The 18475-nt window shown below is 49.3% G+C and overlaps 1 protein-coding gene across 1 annotated transcript in view; it reads left to right on the top strand.

Moving 5' to 3' along the window:
• The window catches only part of NUP93 (nucleoporin 93), a 103424-nt gene extending 96113 nt beyond the window's left edge, over positions 1-7311 (top strand). Inside the window, exons 17-22 of the mRNA XM_047834843.1 lie at positions 296-412; positions 1183-1301; positions 2182-2299; positions 2962-3045; positions 4483-4611; positions 7037-7311. Coding sequence (XP_047690799.1) covers positions 296-412; positions 1183-1301; positions 2182-2299; positions 2962-3045; positions 4483-4611; positions 7037-7147 — 678 coding nt within the window. The 3' untranslated portion in view covers positions 7148-7311. The remainder of the gene's footprint in view (positions 1-295; positions 413-1182; positions 1302-2181; positions 2300-2961; positions 3046-4482; positions 4612-7036) is intronic.
• Positions 7312-18475: the final 11164 nt, after the last annotated feature.

The following is an 18475-nucleotide window of genomic DNA, read 5'->3' as shown; positions in this document are numbered from 1 at the left end:
CCTACCCTCTGGATCATTTTGGACAATCAGGCAGCACAGACGTCTTATTGCTGACTCCTCTGTGCTGCCCGTGAGTCTGCTTCTTCATCTGTAGTTTCCTTGGTCCCTTTCATATGTTTAATAGGACCTTACATCTTCCAGAATGCCAGAGTCTAGCAGATGAAATATATGCATTGCCTAGGGCAGGCATTTTCAGTTAAAGTCGTTTTCAGATCCCAACTGCTTCTGTGTGTTTAAATTAACAGTTCTGTGTACCCATCTCTCTCCTCCTCCCCTCTGTAATTTGTCTTGTCAGCCTGGAGTCATAGATAAGTTTACTAGTGACACAAAGCCTATTATCAACAAAGTTGCTTCCGTGGCAGAAAATAAAGGACTGTTTGAAGAAGCAGCAAAGCTCTATGACCTTGCCAAGGTAAGACATGCCCTTTTCCTTCTTCTGTACTTAATAGATCCGTCGGCCTTTTGGCATTAAATGCACAAACAGTTTGACAATGCCACTGTTGCACTGCTGTCCTGATGAGGCATTTTCTCCTAGTGCTTGGCAGTTAATGGTCCGGTCAGGGTGAAATTCCCATTTTATGGAGTTACCTCTGCCCATAAAGTATTTCTGCCAAATAAGAACAACATATTGCCCGGACATCCTGTAGGCCTTGAGCTCTCATCTCACTTGGCAGCAGAATAGGCGTCCATCACATTTCGATGGTGAAGCTTTGGGACAAAATGCCTTCGTGCTTACCCTTCTGGTCGCCACAGACACGCTCGTGAGGCCTGTGTGTTAGGGAAGGCGGTGACAGCTGAGGTGCTTCGAGAGAACTAGAATAAGTACTTCGACATGAGGACATATGGTGACTGCTGATCATTACGTGGCCTAAAAAAGATTATGCTCTTTCTTTTATAAACTGAGAAAAGTGGGCCAAAAGAAGGTTTATAGTTCATTTTTTGTTAATTCAGAGATGTTTTGATTGAGTTCTAATTAAGATGTGGAAGAATGCGCGGACATTAAGGGTCCAGCTTGATGAGCTTTCCATAGGTGTATATCTGTAACCATCATCCAGATCAAGGTGCAGAATGTTTTAATCCATCACCCCAGAACGTTCCCTCTTTTGGTTATTTTGTTTTTCCTTTTCTCTTTTACTGATTATTTATAATCAATTCCTTCCTTAATTTTAAAAAATTGAACAGAATGCTGACAAGGTGCTAGAGCTGATGAACAAACTGCTCAGCCCTGTTGTCCCCCAGATCAGCGCACCACAGTCCAACAAAGAGAGGCTGAAGAACATGGCGCTCTCCATCGCGGAACGGTAAGACCGAGAGCTGGCTCCGAGGGGGCACGGCGCCAGTGCCAGGCCGCCCGTGCCCACCACATGCGTCTTCAGCTTTACTAGTCACATCAGGTGGCCTTCCAGAGTCTCCCCATCCCCCGAGCACTGCTTGAGAGTTCTTTTTGCCTCACATCATAACCAGTACTTGTCACTATCAGACTTCAAAGTTTTGCTAGAAAGAAGGGTATGAAAGCATATGTCAACATTCTAATCTTGCTCATTAAGTTTAACTCTGGGCATTGTACTCATCTATACACAGTTATAAGCCATCTTAAAGACATTCTGGAGCGAAGCTAGTGATAGGTGGACGGGGGAATTCTTAGAGATGGTAGTGGCCAGTGTTTAAGAGCCACCTTCTTCCTTCTTTGGTGAGATAACGGAGTTATCAGACTTTATTTGGTGGAGCTCCCAGGCTGAGGCCACAGTCATTACCTTTTGTGCTCTCTACAGATACTCCTAGTAAAGTGACTTAGAGAAAACTGGGTTCGAGATGCTTTCCTGGGGTAGCACAGAAGAAGACTCCTGATCAAATAATCCATTTAGCAAACACTCTACAGTGGTAGCCACTGGACTTTTGACCCATCAGAACCTTTTTATCCTTCCTGGAGATTTGGATGCTTAATGGTGGCCGAGGCTAGAGAGCCATGCTTCGTGCAGAATATTTGCAGATGGATTCGTATCAAATCCACCATCAACTTCTTGGCCATTGGAAAAGAAACGCTATTTTCCACTCCTTAATTCACCTCACCTAGAGATTTCAAGAGGTTTTGACATTTTTCAAATGCTATTCTAAAGTTACAAATTGCATAGAAATTCATAATTATCCCTGTCCCCTCTTCCCTCTTTTTTTGTCTTTCAGGTATAGGGCTCAGGGAATCAGTGCCAATAAATTTGTGGACTCCACGTTCTATCTTCTGTTGGACTTGATCACCTTTTTTGACGAGTATCACAGTGGTCATATTGACAGAGCCTTTGATGTAAGTTTTAAGAGGGCTATTTGAAGTGCAGGTTGATGTATGCCCTTGGAAATCCAAAACACTATATGGGATTCATCTAAAACAAAGGAAATGTTACCAACGTGCCTGTTAAGCAAAGAAGACAAGTATCACCCTGGGACTTGAAAGGGGATTTCTGTGTTGCTCTTTTTTCTCTCCGCTCCCCATTCCTTTCCTCATTAGTCTGAAAATGGAGAGATTTCTTGGAGTAACTTGCAATCTCTGAATTTTAGAATTGCCTCAGAAAATGTGGTTGGGAATTCAGTCAGAAAATTAGAAAGACCAAAGCCTTTGTGTGTTTGAGGGAAGGTAGTATTTTGTATTAAAGAGCCCTTTGTGGGGCGCCTGGGTGGCGCAGTCGGTTAAGCGTCCGACTTCAGCCAGGTCACCATCTCGCGGTCCGTGAGTTCGAGTCCCGCGTCAGGCTCTGGGCTGATGGCTCGGAGCCTGGAGCCTGTTTCCGATTCTGTGTCTCCCTCTCTCTCTGCCCCTCCCCCGTTCATGCTCTGTCTCTCTCTGTCCCAAAAATAAATAAACGTTGAAAAGAGCCCTTTGTAACATGTGAGATGCTTGCTGTCTGTCTAAGGAGACAAGATGACTGATGGTTATTTCATATGCAGGCGGTGGGGTTTTGTTTTAAACAGATCATCGATCGTTTGAAGCTGGTGCCCCTGAATCAGGAAAGTGTGGAAGAGAGAGTGGCTGCCTTCAGAAATTTCAGTGATGAAGTGAGTCCTTTTCTTCCTGCATGATGGAATTTTTTCCCCACTTCTGCTGAAAGCTTTTGTTTTAGTGTAGCTGGTGACGTTAAGAGTCCCAGTACACTAACCGTGTAGACTGAGTTTTCTAAGGCGAGTCCAATTTCAGATATTCCTGGGTTGGTTTTCTGTGAGTACACGTATCCCTATCAGGTCATTGTCCAAATCCCTGACTCAGAAAACACAGTCTCTTTAGTGATTAGACATGTTCTTGGGGGCACAGATTCCTGGTTGATCCTGTGTGGTCTGGTTTAAATCTGTATTATCCACTTGTTCTAGAGGGAATCTTAGTGCTTAACTCTGATCTTCCTTAAGTAGTTCCATTGGGTGTATGACACATGCACCATGATACACCTCCTTCTTTCGCTTCTCTGAACTGTTTGTCTTGAGAAGCAGAACAGTGACCATGGACTCAGTTGCCAGCCCATGAGCCCCAGAGCCACTGTCTCTCTGCAGAGTTTCTAGCACATTGCCACTGTCTAGCCCAAGGGTGCGCAGCTGAGCTGCCCACTGGAATTTCTAAGAGAGCTGTAAAAAATCTTCATACCCAAGGCCTACCCCAGAAATTCTGGCTTCTGTGATCTGGACTGGCCCAGGACTTCTCTGGTTGTTCCCACATGTAAAAAACTCTTCTCTGGAACCACAGACACAGGGCCAGCTGCCTGGCCCTGGGATGTCACTAGCTGTTTCCATTTAAAACCGTTACACAGTAAGCAAATACCTCTTATGAAGACATGTTTCTGTTTTAGAGGAAGAGGGAAGGCCAGCTTCTGCACGTGGGGGGCTGTTGCCTGCTACGGTACTCAGTTTAGAAGGTCTTGCCCCTTGCCGACCTGCCTTTCTTACCTGCTGTCATTTCTACCCCAGCCACTTCCCCTGTTGTTGTTTCTTGCCTTCCCCGGGATATACCGTTCACTGCATTAGGGAATGAAGTGGTGCACCAGGGTCTGCCCTTGAAGACGCTCCCAACGACTCTGCTAGGGCCGGGCAGGTTCCGTGGAGACAGTCTGGCAGGTCTAAGATAGTGGGGAGTGGCGGGGCCTGGAGAACCAGTGTGCACATCCCTACCTACTGACATTGAAATCCAGACTTCTTACGGTAATCACTCTGCTGGCCAGTCCAAGCCTACATAGTGGCCAGATACGGTCAGCATGCTTTTGGCTCGCTGCCCCTCTTTATGCCTAGGAGGAATAGCATACAGAAAGGAGAAGAATAATCTGTCTCACCTGATCAGCATTGCCTGCGCTTTGCTCTCATGCTTGACATGGCAATGCCATTGGCTGCTTTTTGGTGACCCTGTAGTTCTCTCCCTGGCAGCTGTGGGACGTGACGTGCTTGGACATACACTGGTTGTTGGCCCCAGGGCTCGGTGCTCTCTCCTTACTTCATGTGTTTTTCTCTGGGCAGATCAGGCACAACCTCTCAGAAGTGCTTCTCGCCACCATGAACATCTTGTTCACACAGTTTAAGAGGCTCAAAGGGACAAGTCCGTCCTCGGCATCCAGGCCCCAGCGAGTCGTCGAGGACCGTGACTCTGTAAGATCCCAGCGTTGGCCAGAACCATCGCTGAGAACCACCTTTCTGGTCTACTGTCCTCGGCACCTCATGAGACCCCTGCTCATGACCCCAAATGCTCTTTCCTTACCGCCTAGCTGCTGAGTAAACCTTGTGTCAGGCTCTCAGAAGAAATCGAACGTTAACGGGATCGCCGCTGCTCTCAAGTTTTAAAAAAAAGTGAAGTCTGCAGATACTACCTTTTAAAAAATCAAACAGAATACTAATTTGTGGTGATTCCATAGGAATTTCATACACATTTTGAAATCGGAAGGTTATTTTGTGAGTCTCAGCTCAGCACTTTCATCAGAATCATAAGTACTTCTGGTCAACGATGAATTTGATTCAAACCTTGTTTCTGCCCTCATCTGAACCTCTCAGTGACCCCAGAGAGGTACCTTGAGGCAGTGATTGTTATCCCCATTTTACAGCTGAGGGAACTGAGGCCCCGGGTCAGGAAGCAGTTTGCTTTTGCAGGCCCCTCAGGTGATGGTGAAGGAGCCGTGTCTGGAAGCTGAGCCGTCTGACATGCGGCCAGGGCTCCTTCCGCTGCCTTTGGGGCCTCTAGCATCGTGTGGCTCAAGTCAGGTCCAGGTGGATGGGAGCCTGGGGCTTGCACGGCATATGTTGTCCAGTTGATTTGACAAAAGGGCGTAGGTGCTTGACCCCATGAAAACTACCTTTCCCTTAACTTCGCCACTTAATGTTTGAAATCCTGTCTTCTGCCTCCAAGGGTGTGTGGGGGGGCTCTCTCAGCTGTGACCCTACAGGCAGTGTCGTGGCAGAATTGCTGTCTAGTGAGTGATGGTGGAAGTTTTCACCGTCAGCAGCGTAGGTGGCAGTGCTGGGAATGGTCCACTGAGTGGTAGGCCCATCCCCGGGTGCCCCAGAGGCAGCTGCTGGTCTGCCATCCACCCTTTGGGCAGGCTAGAACCTGGACCGCATAAAAGATACACGTCAGGAGACGTGCCAGCAGTGGCTCATTGTGCCTGGGCCTTGGCAGACAAGTGTTGAGGTGGTGGACATTTCCGGTGCTCTGTGGGCTCCTCATAGGGCGGCGGGGCGGGGGGGGCGGGTGGCTGCCCCCACAGAGAGTGCCGCTGTGGCCTTGCAGGCCTTTTCCCACATGTGAAGGGAATAGTTTCAGGACCAGCTGAACTCACGTTCTGTGTGTCTCAAGCTTTCTTTTTTAGGCCCTTGGTTTTCACATACCATGAATAAAGCCATTCTCCTGTCTGCCTGTCACCCACTACACCTTTTCTCTGAAAGCTAGGGATGAGCAGGGTCACAGAGAGACTTCTGTGTAAAAGCTCCCTGCCCGAGAAGTGGCTTCGTGCTATAAAGTGCAGAGCTGCCCGTTAAGGGGGTGAGTCCCTCTGCCTGAACACTCCTAAAGTTCACTTACAGTAGCTTCAGATGACGCATGAGAGCCCGTGCACTTTTGAAGAAAATCTAATGGGTACTCTCATCATAAAGTAAAAATTTCTTTCGGTTTGGACATTAATTAGGATATATGCTTGCCAGTTTATTTCATCTATCAGGTAAAAAGCCCATGGCTTTCAGATTTCTTCTTGAATGGTCCTTAGGAAGTGACCCCTGAGTTATCCTTAAAAGTCTTGTTACTGGTCTAAAAGAGGTTTGTAGACTCCTTTTCTACTCCAGATCTAGTTTCCTTTCTTGCTGCTATAAGCATCCAACACATCTCAACACGGGGCAACCCGAAGCTGTTCTTCTAAGTTTCTTTATTCTGTATTTAGTAATTTATACCCTGGAAATCAGGGTGAAGATTGTCTTTTTTTTTTTTTTTTTTTTTTTTTTTCCTGTTACTGGAACTACCTGAATTTAAATCTTCTTCCCTCCTGGAACAATCTAGGAATCTCATAAATATTATTACCGAGGAATGGAGGGCCCAGCGCTTATGTCAGGAAAGAAGAAATGGGAGGCATGGGAGGAAAGAAAAGGGAAGAAGCAGGAGAGGAAAAGAGCCAGAATGTGACTGGACCCACTTTGTGGGGAGGTCTGAGAAGCTCAGACCCCCACAGAAGCAGGTGGTCAGAAACCAGCCAGGAGAGAGCAGGAGGCTCAGAGAAGGAGAGCAGGCCATCTGAAGCACGGGGCTGTGTCAGAAGCTGGTCCCGTGTGTCAGGCGAGGCAGCTTGTCTGGCAACCCCGTCTGTCTTTTGCTTAGTAGAAGGGTTTTGGAAGTGGGGCCTCAGTGGACCAGCTTTGCTTAAGTCTGCACCTTATGGGTAACATGACAGTTGAGGGTGAGACTCTCATCCACTCACCGGAAAGCTGCCCCCTGACACCAGGGGGTAGAAAATGGAAGAACACGGTGGTTGTTCCCAGTATTGTACCCAGACGCGAAAGCTCACTGGTCTTCTTCTCTTCTTTCCCTTTTTCTCAGCAACTCCGAAGCCAAGCCCGAGCCCTGATTACCTTTGCTGGGATGATCCCCTACCGGACGTCTGGGGACACCAATGCAAGGCTGGTGCAGATGGAGGTCCTCATGAATTAAGTGCAATGCTTTGCGGGGCTTCTGGGACTGCGCGCTGTCAGTACCTCAGGCGCGTGGGCCCGCTGGGGTGGGGTTTCTGGTTTTGTTTCTGTTGTGTTTGTGTTTTGTTTTGTTTTTTGTATTATGTATTTTTGTCAGCACCCAATAAATTTCTTTGATTTGTATTTCTTTTCACATTCTTTTATTTTCATTTTTTTTTCCTTTGAAATTTTGTTTCAATTTTTATTTGTGTGGGAGGAAATGTCTTCACTAGTGCTTGGGCCAGAGAATGCTAGGCTTATATAGGCATCTGTGCTTTGGTTAAAGTTGACCTTAAATGATTAAAAAAAACACCCAAAATGAGCAAGGAAATGAAGCCTTCGGGAGTTGCTTTTGTTAGATACAGTATCCCTATGGCAGGGTCACTGTCCGTGTTTTACATTTTCATTTGTGAAAGCCACCCTCAGCCGTGGGCGAGTTAGGATCTGTGTGTGAACTAGCGAGTGCTCCGTGGCCCCTCTTCTCCCAGATGTGCCCTGGGGTCCGGGTGATCCAAGACCATCCCCCAAATCATCTGCTCTGATTCCAAGATTAATTAGTTTGCTGTTCAGTTGGAATCCCACTGGAAATGAAAACAGCCCTAGAAAAACATAACTTTAAAAGGGAACGTTGTAGGTTTCTCGGCTGGAGCTTGAGGAAGGGCAGACCTCAACAGCTTCTCCCTCTGTAGCTGCCCCGCCGAGGCGCCCGTGTGGGCCTGTGCACTCCCCTCTTCCAGAGGACTTCTAGGCTCTCTTTTCCCTTCTCTGGTGGTCGGTTCCTCTACATGGACAGCCCACCTTTCCCTCTCCCCCACTCACGGAGCCCACTGGCCGGGCAAGCTCACGGGTTGCCTTCTGACTGCTGAGGTATGGAATGCAGACACCATTGGGCATCAGCACTGAGGGTGTGCGGTCCCTGAGCAGAGGTTGACCCCCATCGTTGACTCTCTTTCTCCCACCGCCAGTCCCAAAGCTCTGTACAAAACCAGAGAGGACACGAGAAGTCTAGGCGGGCTGCAGGACGCCAGGCAGCAGTCAGGCCTGCTGGTTTTACCAATGGCTCCTAGGGCCGGCTCTCCCAGAGGGAGGTTAGCGGATCCCGGAGTCTCTACAGGTGCTTTTCCTCCTAAACAGAAGTCTCTCTCATCACACGGCATGGTTATCCCTGCTATCCTGTGGTGGTTAAAATAGTTGTTAACTTTCCTTTGGGGAAAGCACTAATCTTTCCCAGAATAATAACGGGGCCATCTGCTGCTCATCAGTTGGATTCCACTATCCATCAAGGACGTAGCGAGGGTTGGCAGGGGCTGCGGCTGCCTTCCTCCTGTCCTGCCTGTTCACCCTGGAGCACTCGTCTTCAGTTGAGCGTCACTAGGAAAATGTTAAAAGATGAGCCCCGCAGGGGACTTGATTTAGTAAGTTGTACCCTGTTGACAGGTGCTGATTTATATTTTTTAAAACAAGTTGCCCAGTGCTTTAACTGCTTTTTACAAAAAGAGTACTCAGTGGACTTTGCATCAAGTGTGACTTAGTGTTCTGCTTATAAATATTGGATCTTCCTCGCAGACATGTGGCAGGGCCACAGACGTGAGGAGCCTAAGGTTAAATGCGTGTTTGTTCCCTGGTTCACCGCTTGTTCGTCCTTCCCACCACGGGAATTACCTGTGAATTTGCTGTTCCTTGCATCGTGCAGCCCTGCTAGCTCCAAACAGAACTGCCTGTGAGCCCTGCATGGGGGGGGGGGGGGGGGGGGGGCTCCACCTCCACCCTTCAGAGGAAAGCAGTCCCTGTTTGGCACTGAGGACTTGCCCAGAGAGCCTTCTGTAGGAGAGATAAGATAACTGGAATCACACCAGAAGTATCAGACCCCCGGAGCAAATCCCAGGGCCTGTCCTGTCGGCCGGTTCTGTGGTGATGCACGGCCTGCTCCGTGTAGAGACGTGAGAGATGGGAGCCTGAGTCTGCGAGGCACAGAACAGGTTCCCGTGTACCCATGGTTACAGCTTGTGCCCAAAAATCCTATCCTGTAACAGGTCGTTAGTAAAAGTCATCCTCGGATCACCCATTCAGGGAACTAAATCCTCTCCCTCGGTGGTGGTCTGTGATTTTACCACTTGTGCAGAGAAGCAAAGACAGTGGAACTGGGAACCTTGCATCTTCTAGGGATGCGATTCCAATCTTTCTAACAAAATCAAGGGCACTTGGAGACTGACAGAGTTAGTGCTTGCCTTAGAGTGGCTCACCGTCTTAGACACTCAGAGGGAAGTACAGACTTAATCAGGGTCCTTTTCAGAGACCTTGAGATTTGATTTCAAGGATTCTGTTCCTTTTATTCATTTATTTGTTTGTTTTAAAGTAAAACAGCCCTGGCTGCCTAACTTCAAAGGGGGAAACGAGAGGAGCTGGTGAGCTCTCTGAGAACGGATCCTTCGTTTTTGGCGCTGGTGTGCTGGACGGGCTCCTCAAAGAGCAGGCAGTGCCCGTTCACACTGGGGCCAGGATGTAAGCCCTGCTCCTGCCTCTCTAGAACTTAGGGTTTAATGAGAGACTTTTAATGGCAGTATAGCAGCCACTGTTGTTATTCTTTTGATGCACCTACACATAGTATTATAGACTTTCCCCCCACAGTATCCAGCACTGATGATTTACAAAAAACAAACAAACAAACAAACAAAAAAAACAAATGGAGGACTATTCACTCTGGATTATCACCCCTGCCTGCTCTGAGTAACCTCTCCGGGCCAAACTCTTAATACTAAATTTAGCAGTTACACGCGGATGTGCCCGTGTCCTACCACCATAGGCTGGGTCTCCGCAATCCTCGTTTCTCCATTAGGCATCAGAATTTTGTCCAGCTCATTAGGAAACTCATATCGCTGCCAAGCTTGCACCACTCAGGGGGCGACTCCAGCGTGCCAGACCCCTGAATAAAACCCTAGGCTGGTGGGTTGCTCCAGGCCTGCCAAGGTGCTGGCGAGCCCCACACTGACTAGACTCTCACTTAGCATCAGTCAGCCACAGAGATCGGGCCCTGCGTCCAGCAAATGGGGCGAAAATATGCGTTTTATGGCATTATTCAAAGTGCTCACTTTATATCCGTAAAATTAGGTTCTTGCACCTGTGTTTTGGATATGTCAGGAAGAAGTCAGCAACTTATTAAAACAGGAATTGTGTGGCCCTCAAGAAAAATGAAGCTTTTGGGAGGGGTGGTCCCCCATTTCTTCATTCTTCCAGGCTGAATTCAGAAGTCACCTGCATCCAGCCCATCTTCGGACAGTTTCACAGTAAATTAGTACCCCTCACAGGGCAGGGAGAGGAGGGAAGTAAATCTGTCCTCCTGCCAGTTGTTTCTAACTGCAAAGGTTGGTGGAAAAAAACTTAAAGCCACTAACTAAAATGTTTTGAAAATTAAACACAAATGATTTATTTGTGCCTTTCCTCACCTTGTTAGGTAACTGATGTGGCTGGCTAGAATCCAGGGCCTGGTTGAACAAGCCCAAGGTATCTGCCAGCCCAAGTTCAGCTCAGCAGTTACAAAGCCCCTGCATGTACTGGGCCGGGCTCGGTCACTGGGGATAAGCCAGAGTGCTCAAGTCGCCCTCCCAGAGTGTGCAACAAGTCTAAGAATGTGGGCTTTTTTCTTTCTAGTCCTCTTTTTGCCACGATCACCTAAGTGGAAATATTGGTGATTTGAAGTTGCTAACCCAGGGAAAGGAGGAAAATTTTTGTCCTAACCTTGATTGTTGAAATAGCTTCTGTGTGCCTTCTGGGTGTACAGCCCACGATGGATTGCTCAGCAAATGTTTGAACAGATTCTTTGCTTTGGCTTCCTGTGCCGGCCCCCTCCCCACATCCTCTCACCAGCTCCATATGCCTGGATTCAGACTCCCTGTTTCCTACTAAAGGCATGCAATCTGAAAGAAGGTGGAGAGGAGTGTCTCTTGGGGTCAGAAGAAACACAGCTGATCTTTGCAAGATGGAAGGGTACAGAGCTGCGCGGTATGCAGGGAAAGTTTGAGAGGAAGGAGGTGGAAATGTGATTTCCTGTTAACAGTAAAGGCCAGATGGAGAAAAGGGGATAGGGAGGGCCGGCCGAAACCCAGCATTGCATTGGCATATTCTCCTCCTTGTTGCCTTTACCCTTCGGATTTTTGAGAATCTGTTTTGGGGGCATGAGAGGGTAAAAGAGTGTCTCAGACCGTGACTTCTATTTGAGCAGAAAGTGGGGAGCCAGTGATCCCAGAGAGGACTTCTAGCAGGGAAATAGGCATACCCATAGCCCCTTTGATGGCCTCAGCCTAGCTGGCCTACACAGGTGGCTGGCTACTACATGTGTGGGTGGCCTACACATGCCTCTCAGGTGGCATCCAAGGCTGTATGACCTACAGCTGAGGTCCCTTCATCTGGGCCAGATGTAGCAAATAAAAATACAGGACATAGAGTTAAATTTAAATTTCCGATAAACAATAAGTTCTTGGTTATAAGTATGTTCCGATTTTCTTTGGCTGCCCTATCCAGGCGCTTGCCTCTGCTGGCTTTTGCTGCCTAGAGGCTTCCAGGTTTGGCCGGGGCTCCAGGAGCTCTCCAGCTAAATTGGATTACCCTGATTTGTTGCACTGTTTGTGCTTCTGTGGGCAGCGGAAATGACAGTGAGATATGAAGTCACTTGAGAGAGGGCAGTGACTGGAATTCAGTTTCGATGAGCCAGGCAGGCTGGCTGCGTGGGAGATTGTGGGCACCGGTTGACCCCAGCTGCTATCATCTACTGGGTAAATTTCCATCAGGAATTTCAAGTGTGTATTTTATAAAGAAAAGAGGGAGGCAAAGTACAGCCTTTTCTCACTTGGTCAGTAACTTTTATTAGAATCACAGTAGGGAGAATTCTTTGCTTTATTCAGTTATTTCCTTTTGTCTTTGCTTTTCTGATATTGTCGCTGTGTGGTGTTTGTGGGGAGAAGGGCAGGTGGGAGAGTCAGTGTATGTGTTCTGCATGTTCTTTCTCGTACAGTAACTTCTGCATTTACTTTGTTTAGGATGGTTCTTTCACCACTGCCCCTGTCTATAGCCAGTAAATTTCTGGAATGTTCTCCCCAAATGCCATGTGCTCCCTTTGTTCCGTCCTTCAGTGGAGCTGAAACCGCTCTTGGGCCTTCTTTCCTGGGAATGTTCTTAGCTGAGGCACAGCCTGGGGCTCCTCACAAGGCAGCAGAAGTGCCTCTTCCCAGCCTTTGGGGATGACTGAGCCGGGCCCCTTCTCCACTCCTTGCAAGGAAGGCTACGGCCTACCCGGTCCCTGGGTCTGCGAAGTCCCCGCAGGTCTGTGTAAGTACAGGACTCCCATACCAGCTCTGAAGTCTTGCTCTCCCCTACTGGCCTCAGAGCTCAGACCCCTGGCCAGGGGTCAGAGTCTGGCTGGAGGTGTGGTGGGGTGATGATAAGAGCATCTGGTGATCAACCCAGCATGTGGCATGCGTTCTGGAACTTGGAACTGCTAAAAGTCTGTGACTTTTTTTTTCGCACTCTCAGTGGAAAGCATTTTAAATGGGAGTTGAGAGCCAGTTATTGGCCTTGGGGAAGGGGACCTTGGGGAAGGGCCTTGGGGAAGGACTTGGAGGGTGGGGCGCTATGTTTTGATCAGATGGTGGGAGAGACTTGGGCCTGGTCACAGGACAGATGTCTCTTGCTCTCTTGGACAGTATCTGCCTGTATTTCTGACCAGGAGGGGCGCTTTCAGGGTCTGGGTGTGGGATTTGGCTTGGGAATATGCAAATGGCTGAGGAGGTAGGAGGTGTCCATCTCTGTCCACCACGGGGACCTTGTCCTGGAGAGAGGCTCTGAAGGGATTCTGCTCCAGCTGCATGGAGGCTTAGGGGTCCTGTCCCAGAGGGGCTTCATGGGAGAGTTTCAGCCCATTCCCTTTGCATGGGGTCCCTCACCTTGTTCTGGCCCCCGGGGCTTATGGGAAATCATTTCCTGATGAATCACCTGGGAATTTGGGCCTCATACAGGTGCCCCACACCCCATTGTTGAGTTTAATGGTCTGTCCCAGGACCCTGTAACACCTCCTGGAATGGCTCACGTGAGCCTGTGGTTGGCAAGGGAAACTGTGGAGGGGGTGGGAGGCAGATGGAGAGGTGGCCCCTGTAGCAGAGTGTGGCCCCGTTTTCTAGGTCTCGGAGTTAGAGGTTCTACAGCAGAGCCCTCTGTTTAAACCTTGTAAAATGCCACCCGAGTGGCAAGGAAGGATGACAGGGCCACTGGTCACCCCACATGAAGACCCACTGTGGGTCTGTGAGTGAGCTTTCATGCCGATCAGCCTGACAGATAAACTGGCATGTATTTTCAGGAAAGTTAAACCAAACCACAAAGGGCACCTGGGTTCCTCAAATGCAGATGTTTGCCCGTGGCCCTCTGGTGGCCAGCGGCTGTCATTAGCACAAACTGGCAAAGGGTTTCCAGACTTCCCTGACAACTCAGTCCTGCAAGGAAAGAGCTCAGCAACAGTGGGGGTGGGGAGAGGGCAAGGTGAGGAAGATTGGGAAAACAGCCCCAAAACTGAAGGCTTTCAGCGCACAGAGACCTGAACGGAACGAGCCGGCAGCAGCTCCACCAGGCCTCAGGTCCCGGAATGTTCCAGAGACAACCACAAACTTTGGAGCAAGACTGAAAGTTGGGCTAAAGCCCCTTCTTCATCTTTCGGTGATCGAATGACGGAGGGAAAGTCATCTGACCGCTCTGAGCCAGTTTGCTCAGGTAGAAGGCAGGGACATCAGTTCCTATTCTGCCAGCCTATTAGGAAGATTTAGGCAGTTTATAGAAGTCACCTACCTATTGCTTATCACAGCGTGGGCCCTCAATAAAAGTGAATGTTGGCCACCCTGCTCCCAGTCTCGTTTAGACGGGTCTCTAGGGTTCTAGGCATGTCCTCTACCATTTGGCTTCTGTCCTTCACAACAGGTTTTTCATATGGGTGCGGGGTAGATCAACTACCCCCACGCCAGGGATGGCTTTTTTTTTTCCCCCCCAAGAAACAACATTAGGTCCAAATTGGTAGGCTAAAACTTTGCTCTTAGGTGACAGACATTGTCATGTCAAGTTCAACTTGTGATTCCTATTGATTCAGTGGCTGCTAAATGGAGAATGTGGGAGCATCTATCCCGTGCCCTGGGCACACAGTGATGAAATGAACCCAGGTCCCTTCCCTCAAGGAGTTTACATTTTACTGGAGTGAGACCCACAGCAAAGGTCCTCTTCCTACAACCTCTTGCAACCACTCAGCACCCAACAGAGCTGTGGGGCAATTTCTGGACTGAGGCACGGTCCCTGCTTTCTTAAGCCCACAGTGTGGTTGGGGAAAAGAGATAAGCAGGTGTGTGTACTTGTGCCCACAGACCCACCATAATAAAATAGGAAGCCCTAAGAAATGCCGCAAGAAAAAGCCAGATCAAGAAGATCCAAGGCAGGATTTCCTGTGGCTGGGGGATGTGGGAGCCATCTGTAAGTGACCAGGATTCAGACCCGCAGACATGGGGGGTGTGGTGTGGGTGTGGCTGACGTGCTTGCCCAGGACACAGAGAACAGCAGCTCGTCTCTTAGCCGCATACCAGTGGTGTCACACAACTGTTAATCTCTCCTACGACCTTGAAGCAGGAGCAACGCAGGACTCAGGTGAGTTGAGGGGCCCTGGAGCCAGGTGGAGACCTGCCAGGGGCTGTAGGCCTCATGTTCAGCCCATCCTGGCCAAGCACCTTGTTCAAGAGGTGAGTATGTGGGACCGGGGTGGGGTGGGTGGGGAGAAGGGGGCTGTGGGGGAGGTATGGTCCCTAAGGCAGAGAGATGGGGAGGTGGTCTGATTTGGGAGCACACACTTGTCTTACAAATCAATAATTTAAAGGCTACTTGCTGGCCTTGGGCAATGAATTCAGCACAAAGGGCTGGTGGCCTGCTTATGTATCCACAAGTCTATCCAGGAGAAAAAGCTTTTTAGAAACATTTTACAACATGGAAGATAGTTTTTAAGAAACTCTAAATCAGCATTACCTTTACTGAAGAAGACCCAGACTCTGGGCTGCACACAGGCTCAGTCAACACATCTTTTCTCTAGCTCACGGCTCGGGCTGTGCCGGCCTCAGCCCTGGCTACATACGCGGATCACCCTGGGAGCTCTTAAAACTGCTGTCCACGCTCCTGCCCCCTGAGCTTCTGCCTTAGTTGGACTGGGGAGGGGCCTGGGCAGTAATTCAGGTTTTTTTTAAAAAGCTCCCCAGATTATTTTCCCTGGGTCAAGAACCCTTGTTCTGACTGAACACAGGGAGTAGAGAAGTAGGCCTCCAGGTCTAAGTGTGGAAGCCCCTCCCCCACTTTTCAACACAGGTTTTCGATAAATCCTAGAATGTCTGAGATGCACTAAATAGGAAGATAAAAATTATAACTGGTTAGGGAAACTATGCATCGTACCTAAGCTCACTAGGTTAGCTTGCCCATTGTGTACCCACCAAGGTCAACGGCAGTTGTCCAGCCTGGTCTTCGATGCCAGGTGGTTAACCAAGAAAAATGGCCTCCATTAAAGAGCATCACTGGGTGTGTGCGGTGGGGGTGGTGCACATTTCGCAGGAAATCACAAGTGAATGACCATCTGACGACTCTGATTGAATCTCTGCTAGTGTCCACCTGCCCCCGCCTTCCTGCGCTCACCATCAGCAGGCACGTGCCTTGACTGGGGCTTGCCCGAGCCTCTCTAGTGCACGTGCTCAGTGGTGCTTCTAACTGAGCTCTCTAGGGGTAGAGACTCAACTTCCCTTCCACATGCAGCCCCTCAAACTTCCTGCTGGGGGGCTCCATACCCTGCGGGACCCCCACTCTGCCATAGTGACCCAATCTGGAGGGGAGATTCCCCTAGGATCCAACCCCTGCCCCACTTCAGCACAAAAGCAGCCTGAGTGGCAAGTGCCATCTTGCAACCTGACCCCCGGGGTGCTGGGTGACTTCGGCAGAAGATCCTTTGGGATTCTGCCTTGGGATATTAAGGTGGCCAGCAGCTTATTTCAAGTATCCGGGGAAGAGGCAACCATGGAGGGAGAAGCCTGCCTCACTCTGAGCTTCTAGGATCCTCTGAACATGTCCTGCCTTTTTACACGCAACTTCTGTCAAACAAATCCTGAGCTCTGATGACTGCAAAAGACCAAAACCAACTCTCTGGGTTTCTGTTTCCTAATGCTGAGTGACTCCTCCCATCACTTCTCCCATGCCCCAACTTTTTTTTTTGTTGTTTCATAAACTTTAGCAGCTGCCCTTACCGGAAAATACTGCCTTAAACAGTCAAGATGGGTTGGTTTTCTCCTGCCTTTCTTTCCTGGTAGCTAAGGAGCTGAGATAAAATTATATACATATCATTTACATTGCAGAGTGGTATTAATATCCTCTGAAATGCTTCTTTTACTCCCTCTCTTGATCATCAAAAAGCCCCACTGACTGAGAGGTATTCTCCATTTGATGGTGAAGCTAAGGCACGCAGGGACAGGCCTGAGGTCCTGAGGTAGGGGCTACAGAGCCAGGCCCAGGCCTGTCTTGGCTCACATCCTTCCCACTACCTCCCTGTGTGGGCTTGGGGGACCGGGTGGAGGATCTGAGCTTCTGAAGGCAGCTCTGTGATTCTAGACCCCTTGATCCCTGCTGTGGGAGCTCCCGGGCTCCATTAAAGAGGCCATTAAAGAGTATTCTGATTAGAAATACACGTGGAATTCAAAATCGAGCAGAATACCTATGTTTCCTATTGTTTTCAGGAAAGGCAAAAAGGGTTACAGTCAAGTTGGAAAAGCTAAAGGTGTATTTAAAATGAAAGGCTGGTCTCTATAGTTCAGGGGTTAGAACGCTGATCTTACAACGTGAGAGGCTGGAGGCAGGAGAGATGATGGGTTTCTTGGTCTCTTGGAGAGCACGTTGACAGAACCTGCAAAACAGAAGGACGTGTGGTCATATCTGTTACTACAGGACTGAATTTGTGTTAGAATTCTAGCTTCAGTTTGTGTTGGTGTGGCTGGACTGAGCTTGGGCCACCCCTGCATTGACGATCCTCTCAGCTAAGCCTGGATGGAGGGGAAAGAGTTGATGGAGATTCCTTTTCCTCATGAGAAAAGGAAGATGGGGGAAAACTGAAATCTCACTCTTTCATCAGATAGTGACTAGTGATCATAATTGTGCTTTTTGCCTTGCCTGCCAGGAAGCTCCAAGCTAACATATGACACTCTCCCTCCTTAAACGACTGCTTATTTCTTTTTACCTTTGTTCTAATTGTGCTATTTTGTATATCCCATGGCCCCAGCCAGAGGCAGCCGTCCCTTCTCTGAACCCAGGTAGCATTTTATCCAGGGATTTATGCCGTTATACCTTAGGTTATGGTTACTGTTGGCTTTGCCTCTTCTGATGAACTATATATGTCTCTTAAAGACAGTGATCATGCCTTGTCCTGTGCATCCCCCAAACTCATCAGACTGTGTCTAATACATTATTAATATCTACAATTACTTGTAGAATGAATGTGGGCTCAATAACTAAAAAAAAAAAAAAAAAGCAAGCCTGACCATGAAGAAAACAAACAGGAGCCCTTCCTTTAACAACGAAAATATCTTACCAAGCATGTTTCCCTTTCTGCTTTAGCTGCCAGCAGCTTCGTGACACTTCAGTGTCCAGCTGCTATAACACTGGTAAAAGGACCAGGACTGCAACAGACACGCTTACGTGGTCCGTAAGGCCCGTGAGAAATCTCAGTTTCTTGGGCCTGGTTGCTGGAGAGGTTGCAGGTTGCCAGTGCCTGGTTCCCCCGTAGCTGTTCTGTCCCCTGCACTGTACGGGGCTTTGAGCGTGCCCTCCTCTTCCCTGCTGCCATCCAGTCTGTGAGCCCCCCGCGGGCAGGGACCCTGCCTCCATCCGTCACCGCCCCGGCACCGCACTGGCCCCGGGCGGCCGTCGGTCGGGGAGGATGCTCGCATGGGGCTCGTTGCCATCCCAGAGCCGCGGAACCACGTGCAGAGGAGGAAGCCGGCGGAGTTCTGGTATCGTTGCTGCAGCTGGTGTTGTGAATCAGGCCGACGAGCAGCGCATCCTCTTACCCGGCTATTTCACGACACCAGGGTTGCATCATACCCATCCTCTCCAGGCGAGCCTCGTGGGACCGGGCGGCCACGGACGTGGGGATGGGGTGAGGTGGGAGCGGGGAGTCTGTGTGTGGAAGATTATGGTCTTTAGCTCCCCGGATCTCAGCACACTCCTCGGGATCCCCCGGGGAGATGCCGGCCCCCAAGCCCATAGA

This window comes from Prionailurus viverrinus, chromosome E2 (assembly GCF_022837055.1).
Source record: "Prionailurus viverrinus isolate Anna chromosome E2, UM_Priviv_1.0, whole genome shotgun sequence".
Classification (NCBI taxonomy): Eukaryota; Metazoa; Chordata; class Mammalia; order Carnivora; family Felidae; genus Prionailurus; species Prionailurus viverrinus.
This window is presented reverse-complemented; position numbering and strand designations above follow the sequence as displayed.